Raw genomic sequence first — 18498 nt, forward strand, 5'->3', positions numbered from 1 at the left:
TTCCCAAGAAATTGGTCATTCATTACTAGTAGTTAATATATATTTTGCTTAGCCTCAGGCACAGCTGAAGGCAGTCTATGCACTAACAGGCTATTATTAATTGTCATTAACACTGAGAACAACTAATTTAAATGAGAATATTGGTACTCAAACAATTTGTTCAATGCTTCCTAAACAAGAGTGTGTTTAAGTAATAATTATGACAGAGTTGGGGTGTTTGATAGGAAAATAAGTTATCCAGTAAACTATCAGATAGAATTACTCAGTATATATAATAAAGAATGTTGATTAGATTCATAAAGAAATTCAAGAGAAAGCATGCATCTTCCACCAGCTACTTTGAGTAAGAAATTAGTAACTATAAATAGTACAACCCAGGGATATTAAAATTGTTACATGCAAGACTTAATATTCCCTAAAGATGTTAAATATGGATATATCATGCTTAAAGTATCCAATTAAATTTGCAGGCTATGTTGTTCAGTTGGATTTAAGTACACCATGTAAACATAGTAAGCATTTTTAAATAACCCAATATCTTATCTCTTTCCCCATATTAGATTGTCTTCAGAATAGCAAGCAACAGATGCAGTAACCCAGAATCATGTCACCCAGGTAGCCAAGTTAAAAGAACTATAGCATTCACATTTTATATTGTCTGTCAAAAATACTGTAATCTAAAGACAAAAAAATTAAGACTCTCTAGTGATCATATCTTTGTCCAGCTACGCTTGAAGAAGGACCGGAGACACTGGATCTGATTTGATTAGGCCCCAGCTTTATTCATAACTGTCTGGGAGCACCCGAGAGACAAAAGTGAAGAGTGCAAGTAATTCCATGACAATTTTCAATGCTTCCTAAACAAGAGTGTGTTTAAGTAATTTTCATATATATCCAGAGGCTTTCATGAGCTCTCCCCCTTACCCTTCCTGGACTCTAGCCAACCCATTGATAAGACCTGACTCCCCACTCAAATGAAGGGTGGGAGTGGCTATAAAGGATGGAGGGGTCCCCTCGTGCCAGTCAAAGAAGTTCCAAACTCCCCATGTTTCCACTCCTTTAACAAATGCCTCCTTTGAATTTTTTACCAATCCATTTTACCTGATCACTGTATCCCATCCCTACAGAGTACCTACACTGGACTCTAACTCCTGTTCCACGTTTGCCCCAATTAAGCCCACCCCCAAAACCTGCTGGGGGGAAAGGCAAAAAAACCAACCCCATTTTGCCTTAGCCAATCTGGTGGTGAGAGAGAAATTCCACTCCAGCCCCCAAAGAAAGGAGCAAGTAGCACAATGCCCACAGAGGATCCTGACAACCTGGTATTTCACCAGTTCCATGGATGGGAGTTGCTCCACCTGGCCCAGGTAAAAGATGGTTTTTCCTTCCCAGTAGGGACCTATATAGTCCCATCTCTCTTTCGGTCAGCTGAGAGAGGGGGAGGAATGGGTCAACATCCACATGCTAGCCTGCTTTGCAGCTGCCATATAAGTCACTCCATGCCTCTCTAACCCCTTAGAGAGGTACACAACTTCCTCTCATAATCTCAACAACGCCCCCCCGCCCCGCACCTCACTCAATGTTCAGTGTGCTCATTATTTTTACATATGTAGGGCCAATTTTACTCTCAGTTCCACCCATTCAAACTGACTGAAGTCTCCAGGGTAACTAAGGTGTAACTAGGATACATTTTGACCCATATTCTTCATGTGGTTGGATGTCTTCTTGTACAGAATAAAAGGTATTTATCCACAAGAATTAACTAACTATATAATACTTGCATGTGGGTGAGGGATACAAAAAATGTGTTTGACCACCCCAAATGGATAAGAACTACCAAAGCCATTTAGATCACTTTTTTAACTATACACATATAATTTAATAGATGGTCTTCTGAAGTCCTTATTCTTAATGTATTCAGTGCTCAGCCAGGGAAAAACTCTCACTGGCATTAATGAGAGCTTTGCTTGAATGAAAAGTGAGAAAGCACGTCAAGACTTTGCCCACTGAAAATACCATCCAGTAGTGTGTAGCATGCAAGAGTGGATTTGCTTGAGATCAATGTAAAAGAAGCATTCTACCACAGACCACATCTTTGGATCCTTCTAATGCTGCCACTTAAAAGTGGTTATCTATCTGTTATGATACTACTCTTTTGGACATTAAGGGAAAAGGAAAATGAGCATTTTTCATACTACAAGTAATGAATGTAAGTTTTAAGAAACTAAATTATGGAACTAATAGAAAAGCCATTTCCCCTTAAGTTTATTCTAGTTGCAAGAAGCCATTTTCATAGACCATTTGGACAAACCCTCTGAACCCTTCTGCAGGTCTCTTCTTCTCCAGGTCTCACTTTACAGGTCAGGTAAGACAGGCTTTGGGGAAGCAGAAACAATATTTCACAACATAACTTTCTCCCTTTCAACCTGATAATGCAGTCACCCAATTTCACACCACATACGTTCATTGAGGTGGCCTACTAAGAAACGTGCTGATGATGACAAAGTCTATTTTCACAGTAACTGAGAAAAGACAGGTCTCAGTGTATATCACCTGACATTCAAGGATAAACTTAGCACATCTGGTTCATGAAGAGAGTCCTAAGTGTAAAGGGTGGGCAATTCATTAAGATTTGTTCTTTATTACTACAATCATTTAAGACTTAAAAAGAACAGTGTTCAGAGAGCGCTTTTTTTTTTAAAACTGTATGCAAGCCAACCTAGCACAGTATATAGTGCATGTGCGCGCACCCATCTCTTGCTTCAAGTCCTCTGACCACGAATTTATTTATAAACTTAACCTGTGAATGAAAATTATTAACTAACCAGTAGTGGCTTAGATCCCTGTAGTCTCCAAGTTTATCCATATGCTTTTTACAAACCAACAAGTATTGTTGTGTCCTAGCCATAGGTGGAGAAGTACAATGAAGCCTAGGATATCAACCCCGACCCTGTCAATTCCCCAGAGTGAGAACTGGGAGTTCAGATAGATAATGCCTCATACCAGTATTCTCACTTCCAATGTCCTTCCCAAAAACAGTGCAACACCTCAATTTTCCCTCAACCTCCTATTCCCAATCAGAGGAGAGGATTTGGGACCCATGGCTAAGAATGTAACCTAAAACAACAGACACCTTGATTAAAAAGTAGTGACAAAACATTTATGGAGGACTAGGAGTTATAGGCTTAATGCAGCAATCACTGAGTGAAGTGCTATGGCCTGGACTATGCAGGAGGTAAGACTAAATATTCCTAATAGCCCCTTCTAGCTTTAAAGATCTATGAATCTACAAGAAGTTACTCCATCCTCAAAACCCTATAACTAGGCCTCCTTCCCCTAATATCATGCAGTCCCTGATTCAACCAATGCATAGGGAGTAAGGTAATACCAGCTTCTTCCCCCTCCACCCACAGCTACCCAATCTGCAGTAGGAGGAAATTTGTTACTGACCCCAAATATGACATTTAGTGTAACTTTATGATCAGTTGACTATCACAATGACCTAGCCATAAAAAAGTGTTGCAAGTAGAATTTGACATCTTGGCCAAACAGCCAACCATATCTCAAGGTGTCAACTCCAGGACATTTTTACTGGTGTACAAGGAGAATTGTATGACAATCACCCACAGGGCAAATTATAATTACACTATCAACTTCACATATGATCTGAACTCTAGTACCATCAAAACATATATTACATCTACAAAAAAGACATTAATCACAGGACCTTACTACACTCTACCACTGTATCTCTACTAAAACAGCACTACTCTGAACACTTACAATGGTATCAGTTATTTTCATTGCCCCCTTCTGATATTTTCTTAGCCAGTAAAATACATATATATGTGTGTCTCTGTGTGTGCGCATCTATATATCTTTAAAATGTATTATTTCACAATTTCTATACTGTAGCCTACATGTATAAATACAAAACTAGAACATGGGATAGGCATACTGATGCTTAGTGGAAAAATATATGATAATATTTATTTACCTATTGCTCTGAAATATTCAGTGGGGAAATTATTAGAAAATATTTCTATTTGTTGCTTGATACATTGAGGTGAATAATGCTTTGATTTTCTGACTCTCACTAACTTTTAAAAAAAATTCTACCTTCTGGGAACATTCAATTACTACATAAGCATAAAGCCTGGAAGAGAACACAAACTTTTTCAACAATAGTGATAAAGCATCACATATTACAAGAATCACAGACATTAGTGATGAAAAAGACCTATCCAATCATTTTGGCAGGAAAATCAGGGCTTTGCCCAACAGTATGCTTTTTAGCATTTTGCCCAGTATGACAGGAGTCTGAAGTAAAGGGCTTATCCCACCTCCATAGGAGACTACTAACTATACAGTGTACAAAAAAGGGTCTGATCTTGAAAACACTTAATATTGGGCACAGTACTTTTAACTGAGGGTAGTACCATTGGAGTCAACTGGAACTAGTCAGTCTGAAGTACTATGACCAGAAGCCAGTGTTTGCAGAATGAGCTCCTATCTGAAGTACATCCACTACAACTGCATTTACAGGATTAAGGGCCTGATCCAAAGACCGCTAAAAAGTTAACTTAAATGGGTTTTGGATCAGCCCCTATGTTCCTAATATATACAAAGGGGAAGCTAACATTGCTTCCACTGTTAAAAGGAAATACACAAATTAACCTAAAACATCTCACTTTCATATTTTCAATGTATACTATGAACATACACATAATTTAAGCCTTTCGATTTGTCTATAGAATGAGGATCTATAGAAACAGAAGAAAAATAAACAAGAAGAGGAAAGGTTCAAATAAGCTGCTCTTTATATTTTAGTATACTATATGATTGCTTTATTACCATTCTCTCCATCAGACTTCCTTTCATGGTCAGTGTCAGTGAGGGACAAAGCTGAATTTGCCCGGCTTGACAAACAGGAACTGTGTTCTGATTTCATCCCCGTTATCCACATCCTCAGAGCATGATCTGGCGGTGAAGCACCACCTTCAGTCTCCGTATCCACATCTGAACCCATCTCCAACGGGTAACCATGCTGAGATACACCATGCAAGTCTGTCTGGTAGCCAGCACACACAATGTGTGGATTTTCACAGAATTCCATCTCTGCAAAACACAAACATTCAGAGAAAATTTTAGAAATTAGAAGCAATATTTTCTTTAACATACTCCATTTTGGGACATCTGTTTTAGCATTATAAATACAACAGATACAGAAAAGTCTTTTGATTAAATGACTCTGGACCAGATACTGCCTTTTGAAGTCCCTCAATGAAATGACATTTTTTTCAATGTATGCTGTAAATTGTGTATTAATGTCTTTTAATTTTATTCCTTCTATTCTGGTAGGAATGTATATTATTAAAGTCTTGACATACACAAATTTAACAATTAGTAAAATTTTGCAACATTAGTTTACCACAAAGCTGAATTATGGAATGTGGCTCTCCAGTGCCACTGAACTTCAGAAACTTTCTAGAAAGCCAATGACTGCTGGGACAGCACAAGTGCCCCCCTATGGGACTGAATCATCAGAGCCACAATTTTAAAGGGCTATACAATCCCCAGCCATTTTAGTCACTCCACACACAGCATAGCTATATAACACTAGAACTCTGGGAAAGAGTAGAAGGTGGGCAGGAACCACAATGAATATGCAGAGGAGACACTCTCAAAGAGCCACAGATAAGTAACCTCTCTTTCTTCTCTGCATATCCTCACTTGTGAAAACAGACTCTCAGGAAGGTAGGTTGGGGAGTTTTCATTGAATAAGGTTTGCAGAACTGTCCTCCCACATTGAATATCAGACCCGTACTCTCAGTTGAGAAAGTTGTGCTGCATACAGAGGTATAGCGAATTCCTGGTAGCTGCCCTGTAGATTTTTATGATGAAAACATTAGAGCAGCAGTTCTGAAACTGTGGGTCGGGACCAGTGTTCCCTCTAACTTGTCCCCCCCATGTGCGGAATGAATTTTGCTATATGCACCAATATGGAGGTGATGTGTCACCTCCATATTGGTGCACATAACAAAATTCATGTGGTGGGGGTGGGGCTGAGGGGTTCGGAGTGTGGGAGGGAGCTCAGGGTTGGGACACAGGGTTGGGGTGTGGGCATGTGAGGACTCCAGTTGGGGGTGCGAGATCTAGGGTGAGGCTAGGAATGAGGGGCTTAGGGCTGGGGCAGAGGTTGGCTGCCTGGGTTTGGTTCAGGCCGCCCTAGCCAGGTCCGGGCTGCGTCATGCTGCACTGGCAGAGGCCAGGCCACCCGCGTCCGGGGCTAGGCCACCACAGCTGGGGCCAGGCTGGGCCACCAGGATTCGGGCCTAGCGGCCCCAACCACAGCTGGCTCTGGGCCGCACTGCGCCACTCCGGGCTGCCACGGCTGGGTTCGAGGCTAGGACACCCGGGTCTCGGTCTGGGTCTGGGCCAGGACGCGGCATAGTTGGGGCCAGGGGGCCTCCCTGGCCATTGCAGGTTGAGGGCCAAGCTAGGATAGAGCCGGGGGAGGGGCACCCTCCCCCGGCCACGGCAGATCCCTGGGCAGGTTCCCTTAGCACTTGTGGTACTAAACAGGCAGCTTACGGAAAACTTAGGTCAGAACCCCTAAGTGAGTCACAACCCCATTTTAATGGGTCGCCAGGGCCAGCATTAGACTTGCTGGACCCAGGGCTGAAGCTGAAGCCTGAGCTCCAACCCCACCTGGGGCAATGGGGCTCAGGCTGCAGCCCCCTCTCCTCTCACCTAGGGTGGCAGGGCATAGGCGCCAACACCCCCGTCCCCCCAGGGTCATGTAGTAACTTTATTGTCAGAAGGGAGGGGTCAAAGTGCAATGAAATTTGAGAACCCCTGTATATTAGAAGCAGGCCATTCACGTGGAGGGAGGCTTAATGCTCACCGTAGCTTAAAGCCTCAGTGTCCAGCCTAATCCATTTGACAGGCACTGAGTTGAAATGGTACTCCCTCAAAGGCTACAAAAATCTTGGTGACTTCCCTGAAGGTCTTAGCCAAAATTTACAAACCTAGGCACCTAAAGTTAGACTCCTGTATTGATAAGTGGCCTGATTTCAAAAGGTGCCAAACATCTGCACCTCTCACTGTGCCTGTCTTTTAAAGTCCAAGGCATAAAAGACATGTAATACTAAACACCAATCTGGGAATGGTCTTCCCTGATGCATATTAGACTGCATGCACCTTTATAACCTCAGCTATGGAAGCTCAAATACTGTGAGCAGATGCTGTGTGGTCCCAAGATGCCCTATTTTTCTATGAGGTTCCTAAAGCTCATCTTGAATACTCAGAGTTCCACCTTGATGAAAAATCATTGCGTACATTTACAATATATTTTATATTGCTCTGCTGGAGAATGGCTTCTGATATGGAGCACAGTTCAATTTTAGTCTTTAATTTGAATTATGTGTACCATTCATCTGAGACACAAACTCTGAGCTCTTTATAGTCAAATGAGATAATATGGGCTAAGTCTTGGTCCCTTTGAGGTTCAGGAGAGTTTTGCCATGAATTTCAGCAGGGCCAGATTTTGGACATCTGAGTCCAGTGTTGGACTAAGAAAGCCATATGTCATGCACTATGGTCCCAACCACCTTCTCTGTGTACAAGATGAACATTTCAGATGTTTTTTTCTTGACAAATAATCACCTACAATTAACTTAATGCAAATTATCATTGCATTTACTTTCATCTACTTACAACACAGTAAGTTAATAAAGATACTTTATTGCCCAGTGTCGTATAAATATGGAGGACCAAGAGCTATATACCAGTTCTGAGGTTAAAATAGGGCTAATAATTAGCCAACTAAAGTGTTACACAGCTATAACGAGGTATCAATGACATGAATGATTATTAATCATCATTAATGATCTGGAGGATGGTGAGGATTGTACCCTCAGCAAGTTTGCAGATGACACTAAACTGGGAGGAGTGGTAGACACACTGGAGGGTAGGGATAGGGGGTTCAGAGGGACCTAGACAAATTAGAGGATTGGGCCAAAAGAAATCTGATGAGGTTCAACAAGGACAAGTGCAGAGTCCTGCACTTAGGACAGAAGACTCCCATGCACTGCTACAGACTAGGGACTGAGTGGCTAGGCAGCAGTTCTGCACAAAGAACCTAGGGGTTACAGTGGACAAAAAGCTGGATATGAGTCAACAGTGTGCCTGTGTTGCCAAGAAGGCTAACGGCATTTTGGGTTGTATAAGTAGGAGCATTGCCAGCAGATCGAGGGACGTGATCATTCCCCTCTATTTGGCATTGATGAGGTCTCGTCTGGAGTACTGTGTCCAGTTTTGGGCCCCACACTACAAGAAGGATGTGGAAACATTGGAAAGAGTCCAGCGGAGGGCAACAAAAATAATAAGGGGGCTGAAGCACATGATTTATGAGGAGAGGCTGAGGGAACTGGGATTATTTAATCTGCAGAAGAGAAGAATGAGGGGGAATTTGATAGTTGCTTTCAACTACCTGAAAGGGGGTTCCAAAGAAGATGGATCTAGACTGTTCTGAGTGGTACCAGATGACAGAACAAGGAGTAATGGTCTCAAGTTGCAGTGGGGGAGGTTTAGATTGGATATTAGGAAAAACTTTTTCACTAGGAGGATGGTGAAGCACTGGAATGGGTTACCTAGGGAAGTGGTGGAATCTCCTTCCTTAGAGATTTTTATGGTCAGGCTTGACAAAGCCCTGGCTGGGATGATTTAGTTGGGGATTGGGGCTTTGGCCAGGGGGTTGGACTAGATGACCTCCTGAGGTCCCTTCCAACCCTGATATTCTATGAAAACCATCAGTGGAAACTATCTTTGTCAAATTTGTGGAGAAACCCATGGATAGTTTCTACTGAATCAATGTATTACAATAGTTAGTAGAGTTTCATCAGGTAGTATCAGAAAAGTGGAAGAAATGAATATCCTCTATTTATATAAAATCTATAATCATCAAAGGAAAGGAAGAGATTTGTTTATTAAAGATGCAAAAAACTCAGGGCTTGTCTACACTTACTGGGGGACTGACAAGCGGCGATTGATGCATCAGTGGTCTATTTAGTGGGTCTAGTGAAGATCCACTAAATCGACCGCGGATCGCTCTCCTGTTGACTCCTGTACTCCATTTGAATGAGAAGTAGTCAACAGGTAGTGTGGACCCCACAGTAAGTAGATCTAAGTACACTGACTTCAGCTACGTTATTCACATTAGATCCCTCTCTCCCCGTAGTGTAGACAAGGCCTCAGAAGCAGTCAAATTAGTCTCATACATTTGGTCGGTTGTAGTATCTATCAAGACTGGATGTTATAACTGCCATGAGAAGATACTTTTAAAAAATAAATCATTTACTATATGAAGTACAATTTTTATTTACAGATGTAAAATTTTTTTTTTGCTTATTCCTCGATGTAATAATGTCTTTCCAGGACAATTAACAACAGCGCTAGATTCCAATTTCAATTATTCCATAAGTACAATCCACTGATTTTTGGATTTCATCAGTGTAACTGAGATCAGAATCTTGCCTATATTTTAATGAGATTATAGAATACTGCCACTTTGCAAGGGCCTGATCCTGAATCTCTATGCACACAGAATCCCCACTGAAGTCAATGTCAGTTTTGCCTGTATCAGAACTGCAGGCATATGATGAAGCTTTTTGATTGTTTTTCTTGTTTGTTTTAAATTTGGTAAACTTGCAGCATTTTTCGTTCTCTATTTTTGGCAGAGGGTGAATAGACAAGTTCCTATCTTGAATCCTGTATTTCTGCAAGGTGCTCTACCAAGCTACTCTCCCCTCTATCAACTATCAGGTAGCTCAGTCAAGCAGCTGAAACATTTTTCACACCCTGCTTCTCTTTCAAAGCAGCCCTGACTTTCTCTCAGCCGTCAAAAAAGCATCCTTAGTAAGTGCTAACACTTTAGTAACTCTGCGGGCTGTGCTAGCTGGCTCCATGGCCCCAGTGGAGCTTAGGCTACAGGCAGCTTATTCTGCTGTGTCCTACTCCAGGCGGGTTGTCTGCCACTGGCAGCCTGCAGCCCAGGTTCCATCAGTTTGCACTGGCAGAAACCAAGGGCTGAATTCAGCCCAGTAAATCTCACTAATGCTAATTAGATTACACATGTTTACAAAGTGCAGAGTTTACCCCTCAGTCTATATATTAATTCAGAAAGTAGCAGCTAATGAATTCAGTACTTTAGATAATTTTTGTTTAGATGCGTCGAAACAAATTTACTTTTGTGTACAACAACTGATATTCAAAGGAATTGTAACACTTTCCTTGCAATACACAGAATATTTCCTTAAATATACAAGCTTTTGTAGGGGTTTAACTCCCATAGGATGCATTTTCTGCAAAGCACTTATAGTGCCGTAAGTGCACATCTAATCTTGTTACCTAAAATACTCCAATATTCCCTAAGGGAGATAAAGTTCAAGATTTATGGTAGGTCTCTTCTTAACAAAAAGCTATAGTCTCAGGAGAAATTAGAGGACATTAATACAAAACCCAAGTTTGACACAAATTGTGTGTGGGGGAGGGAGAAGGCTGAGGTACAAGAATATATAAAATAAATATGAAAAATCATCACGGGACTGCTGTGGTATAGCTAGCTCCAACTTTGATGCTAAGAAACAATATGACCTTTGAACTCTGGTATATATAAAAATAAATATGGAAATATTAATGGGAATTTAGAAATAGTTTATGTTATTGGGAAATCAAGAAAATTCCTCATATTCAAATTTACTAATGGATAAGATGGCAAATTCCAATTTCTCCTTTAAAAAAAAAAAGATTGTTTTGTGAAGGAAAAATGTACAGATGGGCAGAACAGAATATTTTACTCTCTACTGGATAATGATGCTTTGGCAATTCTTTGTGAGATTCTCCCTTTGGTATTGTAATCTGGTAACAGAACTGGCAGCAAGAGAACCCGCCTCCTACCCTCTCCCCACACACACACACTCCCCCTTTCTGTCCCAGATCCAGACAACTCTTAAAGCATTATAGCTCCTTACCTGTTGGAGGAAGCACTCCCAGCCCACACACTATTTCTGAAGTCTTGACTATACTGGAATTTTAGCCATCAGTGTAACTACAGTTCAGAGTTTGGATTGGCAAAAACTGGTGTAAAGGTATGTGTCCCAGTTCAGCTATTTCAGTGGCTAAAATTCCAGTGTAGATAATGCCTGACAGATGGTCAAAAGGCGTATCTAATTTCAGGGCTTTTTCAGTTGGGGATTTATTGTCCCCTAAATGTTTAGGAATAACTTTCCATGAGTTTCAATTAGTGACGTTTTCTGTTCACTTTTTCATCATGAGGAAGTTTTCTGTTCACTTTTTCATCATAAGGAGTGGCATACCCCTGTGGAAAAAATTGGCGAATCCATTCCTTTACTCACAAATCATCCCAGATCTGTGCACATCTTAGGGGATCCATTGGAGGGAGGGGAACATCTGAACAGATGCCATTTACATAAATTCTGCCACCCTGCCTCACAGGCTATGGCTAGCTTCTGGACAATTTGGCATCCCCAGGAGTCCTGGCTTCCTAGGGATCTCACCGGGCTGTGCCCCCTAATTTCTATTAAAAGGAAGTTCCAAAGTGTTGCTTTCCCTTACGGATATGGGAGAGGAGAAAATTTGTAGGCACCTGGATGACTCCCAAGTCCTAGCCTACACCCTCCAACTCTGTAAAGCCAGTGGGACTAAAGATGGGAAGAATTGGAACATCACAGAAGTGCCTACTGAACAACAAAAATACAAGGCAGACTACTGATATGCAACAAAAATGACCGTGGAGTCCTTAGCTAGTTTTTCTTGCTATTTTTGTTCACTAACAAAGTTTATATTTTAATTAGGGCAGTCAAGTGATTAAAAAAATTGATGATTAATCATGCTGTTAAAACAATAATAGAATACTATTTATTTACATTTTTGATGTTTTCTAAATTTTCAAATATATTAATTTCAATTGCAACACGGAATTCAAAATCTACAGTGCTCACTTGATATTTATTTTTTATTACAAATATTTACACTGTAAAACCCAAAAGAAACAGTATTTTCCAGTTCACCTAATACAAGTACTGTAGTGCAATCTCTTTGTCATGAAAATTGAACTTACAAATGTAGAATTACACCTCTACCTCAATACAACGCTGTCCTTGGGAGCCAAAAAATCTTACCACATTATAGGTGAAACCGCGTTATATAGAACTTGCTTTGATCCACCGGAATGCGCAGTCCCACCCCCCCGGAGCACTGCTTTACCGCGTTATATCCGAATTAATGTTATATTGGGTCGCATTACATCGAGGTAGAGGTGTATGTAGAATTATGAATTACAAGTCCACCTCCTACTTCTTGTTCAGCCAATCCCTCAGACAAACAAGTTTGTTTACATTTATGGGCAATAATGCTGCCTGCTTCTTGTTTACAATATCACCTGAAAGTGAGAACAGGCGTTCACATGGCATTCTTGTAGCTGGTGTTGCAAGATATTTATGTGCCAGATGTGCTAAAGATTCATATGTCCCTTCATGCTTCAACCACCATTCCAGGCGACATGCATCCATGCTGATGATGGATTCTGCTCGATAACAATCCAAAGCAATGTGGACTGATGCATGTTCATTTTCATCATCTGAGTCAGATGCCATCAGCAGAAGGCTGGTTTTGTTTTTTGGTTTTTTTTTGGTGGTTCAGGTTCTGTAGTTTCCGCATCGGATTGTTGCTCTTTTAAGACTTCTGAAAGCATGCTCCACATCTTGTCCCTCTCAGATTTTGGAAGGCACTTCAGAGTCTTAAAACTTGGGTTGAGTGCTGTAGCTATCTTTAAAAATCTCACGTTGGTACCTTCTTTACATTTTGTCAAATCTGCTGTGAAAGTGTTCTTGAAATGAACATGTGCTAGGTGATCATCTGAGAATGCTATAACATGAAATATATGGCAGAATGTTTGTAAAACAGATCAGGAGACATACAATTCTTCCCCAAGTAATTCATTCACAAATTTTATTAACACATGATTTTTTTAATGAGCATCATCAGCATGGAAGCATGCCCTCTGGAATGGTAGCTGAAGCATGAAGGGGCATACCAATGTTTAGCATATCTGGCATGTAAATACCTCGCAATGTCTGTCACAAAAGTGCCATGTAAACTCCGTTATCACTTTCAGGTGACGTAAATAAGAAGTGGGCAGCATTAGCTCCATAAATGTAAACAAACTTGTTTGTTTTAGCGATTGGCTGAACAAGAAGTAGGAGTGAATGGACTTGTAGGTTCTAAAGTTTTACAGTTTTGAGTGCAGTTATGTAACAAAATAAATCTACCTCTGTAAGTTGCACTTTCATGAGAAAGAGATTGCACTACAGTACTTGTATGAGGTGAAATGAAAAATACTATTTCTTTTGTTTATCACTTTTACAGTGCAATATTTGGAATCAAATATAATATAAAGTGAGCACTGTACACTTTGTATTCTGTGTTGTAACTGAAATTAATATATTTGAAAATGTAGACAAACATCCAAAGTATTTAATAAATTTCAATTGGTATTCTATTGTTAATCGTGTGAGTTAATTGTGATTAATCGACAGCCCTAATTTTACAAGTATTCTAGCATACCAGCATATTCTATCATGGTTTTAGATGGGCAGTCTTTTTTAGCCATAGCCTACTAAGATCACTAACAATGGAGATTTGTAACTACGAATGCCCCTGTTGTTGTTTCTTAGCCATATTTATGCTTACAGAGAGTCAACAGCAAAAAAGTATAATTGATCATAGTTTATTGCCATGATCAGCTATTTTAGAACCATACTTAAAACATCTTGTTGTCTCATGAGCAAACTCAGCAATATAGGGTTGGTGGATTCTACCTGCAGATGATGGAAGAACTAACTGGTGGGGTCTTCTGGGATGCAGATTGAAATATCTGGTTTCTGTCTTCAGTGAGCCCATTGCAAGGCATTGGCAGCCTTTCCCTACACAGAAGGATGTGAGTTTTAGCCAAGTAAAGACTGCAGAATTAGGGTTTTATCTCACAAAGAACAAACTAGTGACGATAATTATCCAAAATTAAGCAGAACAAAGGATACTGTCAAAATGAAGTGGAAAGAAAAGAACCACAAGGTGAGTGAATAAACTGAACCTTTGGTCAGTTTCCTTCCAAATACCCTTGTCCACTTAAAGGAGTCCATTTTGTTTTTAATAATCAATAATACCTAGTTAAAGAGAATCTGCTCATCTAGAACCCCACAACATTAATAAAACATTAAAGAATCTGCTGTCCTTTGTATGTCCACAGGTTGCTGTGCCATACGTTTGATGAACACTTCTGGCATACAATTAGTAAACTGAAGTGTTGAGTTTTGAACTGAATATATTCACAAATTTGCTTTATCATAGATATTTTTCAAAATAAAAATAACAGTTCTTGAACTGATAATGTACCAATTCCTTTATCTGTGTTTTTAAATAGAAAACTGAAGGAAATGCTCAGTCAGCTCACAAAGGGGAAACAAATGCAAATGATATAGGGAGCTAAGTCCCCAGTACTCACTTTATGTCAATCCTCCTCTGAACTCCCCTCTCCTAAACTGGAGATCAGTTGAGAACATCTGAGATGCCTTTATTACCAATCCTGACTGGACTATCTGGGGCTTGGTGGCAAGCCCATCTCAGGTTAAGGCAAGAGCTTTAATGAGGGAAGTGAATTCCAGAGCTAACAAAACCTCAGAATTTTTACCTTTGTGGCATGGTGTCATGTCCATCTATTTACCAAGCTTTTGTCTGGAGGGCTAGACAGTAGAAATGCAGGAATGAACATGGGATTTTTAAAACTGGGAGGCTGTCCAGGCTGATATTTATCAATGAAATAGGTTTATTGTTTCACATTTTGTACTTGTGCCAGGAGATTGTAGTGAACACATTTTAGAAATTTCAAAATGAAAATAAACAAAACCCTACAAAGTCAGTCATTTGTACCATAATACACAAACAGACAGAGAGAGCGAGAGAGCGCGCACACACTTTCCTATCACTTGGACAGGAATTTAAATCAGATGGAGGGAGTGAATTTTCCATTGATTTTTGGAGGAGACAGAGATCATCTTAAGTACTATCCTAAATGAGAAATTTTGAGGGCTATTGAACACTCTGCAAATTCAGAATGCTCAATGGCCCTTAAAATTTCTAATTTCTTACCAGGGTAGTACGGTTTACTGGCTGTACATTGGGCTAGAGTATTAAACATGTAGGGATACCAAAGACCTCCATAGGATCATTTATCTAATACAGTCTAATATCGAGCCTGTCTCTGTTTCTCTCTCTCCATCTCTTCTGCAGGAGCAGTGCCACATTGTATTCAGAATTAAATATTCTCTGGGCCAGACTGAAAGATTGGCTCTATAGCCTGGTGAGGGGGTTCAGGCTCACCTGGGACGTGGGAGAACCAGGTATATGTTCCTTCTCTGAATCAGGCAGAGCAGGGACTTGAATCTGTGTTTCCCACATCCCAGCTGCGTGGCCTAACCACTGGTCATTAGCTATTCTGGAGTGGATCTCCCTCTCAAAATTCCATCCTCCATATAGGAAACTAATTAACATTTTTAAAAAAAGGTTCATTGAAAAAATTCCTGACCAACTCTACTTAGAATTCAGCATGGGATGGGTAAATAAACAAAATTAGATAGACAGACCTTCAGCCTTTTCGGGACTGAGGCGAGAAGACCGGACAGACTCTTTGATTGATACTTGGGATTTGTAAGGTGCATATATTAGTATTTTTCTGTTGTTCCCATCTTTCTCTAGCATTCCACATTTTGAAGGCTTACTTCTAGTGAATAAATGGATCCTAATTCAAGGACATCCACAATGGGTACAGTACAATTTCTTCATTCAGGTGACACCAATCCTGTATGAGTCAGGCCAATGTGAAACCCTGATCTAATAAGGTCTTTTCCATTCATTTTAAAACAAGAGTATCCAAAAGCTAAATACCCTTCAGTTCTTCCATTCACAACATAAAATTACATCCACTTGTCAATCCAATCTCAGTGAAAGGATATGAAAGGCATCTTGGCACATCTGCTACATTTGATTAGCCAGCTGGGGATAAGGATTGTCATTCAATTTCCCCCCCTCAAACTAGTTTTAAGGGGTCAGCCATCAGAAGGTTCAATTTTGTCAAGAAATGTCAGACTAGAATGCTCTCAAAATAATTCTAACCACTTTTACCCTATAACTTCTGTATAAATACTCCATTTACAACAGTAGTTCACACTTGAAGGTCATCCCTACTGCAGCTTAAGTATGTTAATTCAGTCTGATGGAAATATATGTTTTTGCATTTCTTGTTTATAACAGATATCACAACAAAAACATTTTAAATAGGGAGACAATGTGTGTTAATATATTGCACATTTCACTTTACAGTTCCAAATTATAATGCAAAGTATTATATATATATATCAGTTAAATCCATTTTAAAATTATTGTGCTTTGCAATTATTGTAGCTTGAATTATCCTAGTAGGGGGAAAAATCCTGCTTACATTCCTTATTCCCTTGCAGCAGCATTTCTGGATTTTCCATTTTTGATACAACAGTTTCTTCTAAAATGCATTTTATTAATAAGCTACTTGAATGATAAAGACTATTAAATTATTCCTGTACAATAGCTATAAAATGTGGCCATACTTTGGTTTCAGTTACATAAGGAAAATCTAAGTAATTCAGCTGAAAACAACTGATATAGTCCACATGAACACTCAGTATTGCCACTAGGACAAACCCTATTCTAAAAAAAAAAAGGCCATGCATGACCTTTTTTTTTTTTTCAAGCTAAGCAAACACTTTTCTTTTATAAATCTCATCCAAAAGATGCCCCAAAAACTATATAACATAATACTCAATTATCATGAAAAGGTTTGAGTCTTCTGTGTCAGGTTAATAAATAATAAATTTAGATTCCTTGACAAATCACAGATGGAAACATGCCTATGGAATGTAAGCTAGTCAGGGTGCAAAAACTCTAGTTAGAGAGAATGCAAAAGAGAACAATGGCTGTAATGTAACGAACAATTTAGGATTCATCTAGTGGAATCTGTCTTTATGATGAAAATCCATTCCAACAGATACCACAAGCTCACCAGCTTCCCTTTATATTATTAGGGACATATATTCAGAGTACTTGGAGTTAACAGAAAAGTGCTGAGTGCAATTTTCATGTTTTTCTCTCCAGAGATTTAAAGTGACAATCCAGAAAAAAACAGTTACTAGCTTTCTGTAACTGTTGTTCTTCGAGATGTGTTGCTCATGTCAATTTCAATGTAGGTGTGTGCTTGCTGGACAGTTTTTCCCTGGTGGTATCCATTGGGTCAGGTCTGATGCCCCCTGGAATCGCACACTCATAGCACCCATATAAAGTGCTGAGACCATCGTTGGCTTTTGGGATTAGGAAATAGTGGGACTAGAACCCCCAGGCCTTTAGCTCCGGTGGAACCTCCTCCGCTGTTCCCACCTTTAGGCACGACTGCACTCTTGGGCTAGAAGTTGCTTCTGAGAAGGATTCCTGAAGGATGGAGAGGAGGGGGCCACAAAAACTGGGAAGTTTGGATTCACAAATTGTCCTGCCCAAAGTGTCTAGGGGTGCAGGCACAGATGCAGATGAAGGTTGTGGCAGAGGCCTCCTCCTATAGCTCCTACTCCTCCTCCTGCCATAGTCCTGTTGAGCAGGTGGTGGGAAGAAGCAAGCCATCAGATGGGGCCTATAGTGCTTCCTCAAGTAGGCCAGTGTATGAAGGCCTAAGGACTTCAAGTGTGGCCCTTGAGTCCTTCAAACTGTGAAATTTGGAGTCTGTCTGCTCAGAAAAGAGTGGCATATCCTCAAAAAAACGGCCCTGTAATGTGTGTTGGACCCTGTGCAGCAAGCCCAAGGATTGAAGCCATAAGCTTCTACACACAGTCACAGCCGAGGCCATGGATCGGGCTACTGAGTCCACCCATCCAGGGCTGCTTATAGGGATGCCTTACTATGGACTTACCTTCCTCTACAAGGGCCACAAAGTCCTATCTGGAGTCCTGTGATAGCAACTCCTCAAATTTTTGCATAGAATCCCAGGAGTTGAAATCATACCTATTCAGGAGTGCCTGCCGATTGGCAATCCTGAGCTAGAGCCCCCCTGTTGAATAGACCTTCCTCCCCAAAAGATCTACCTTTTTGGCATCCTTGGCCTTGGACGTTGGCCTATTGACCCTGCCTTTCCTGTTCATTGGCTGTGAACCTCACTAAAAAGCCCAGTGGTGGATGAGTGTACAGGAACACAAACCCTTTAGCTAGGACAAAATATTTCTTTTCCATTTTCTTTGCCATCGGCTGAAGGTATGCCGCGGTTTGTCATTATACAAATGGGGTCCATTATGGCATCATTCAGGGGCAATGCCATTCTCATTGCCACCAAGATGTCCACAAGGG

The 18498-nt window shown here is 40.4% G+C and overlaps 1 protein-coding gene across 8 annotated transcripts in view; it reads right to left on the reverse strand.

Annotated features, from left to right (window-relative positions):
• The window catches only part of TENM1 (teneurin transmembrane protein 1), a 517028-nt gene that overhangs the window by 319859 nt on the left and 178671 nt on the right, over positions 1 to 18498 (reverse strand). For 5 of the 8 annotated variants that reach the window (XM_045029998.1, XM_045029995.1, XM_045029997.1 and 2 more), the window contains exons 3-4: positions 13902 to 14006; positions 4855 to 5118 (exon numbers count right to left, since the gene is read on the reverse strand). In XM_045029998.1, coding sequence (XP_044885933.1) covers positions 4855 to 5118; positions 13902 to 14006 — 369 coding nt within the window. The remainder of the gene's footprint in view (positions 1 to 4854; positions 5119 to 13901; positions 14007 to 18498) is intronic. The other 3 variants (XM_045030001.1, XM_045030000.1, XM_045029999.1) reach the window with 1 other exon arrangement.

Source organism: Mauremys mutica, chromosome 9 (genome assembly GCF_020497125.1).
Source record: "Mauremys mutica isolate MM-2020 ecotype Southern chromosome 9, ASM2049712v1, whole genome shotgun sequence".
Classification (NCBI taxonomy): Eukaryota; Metazoa; Chordata; order Testudines; family Geoemydidae; genus Mauremys; species Mauremys mutica.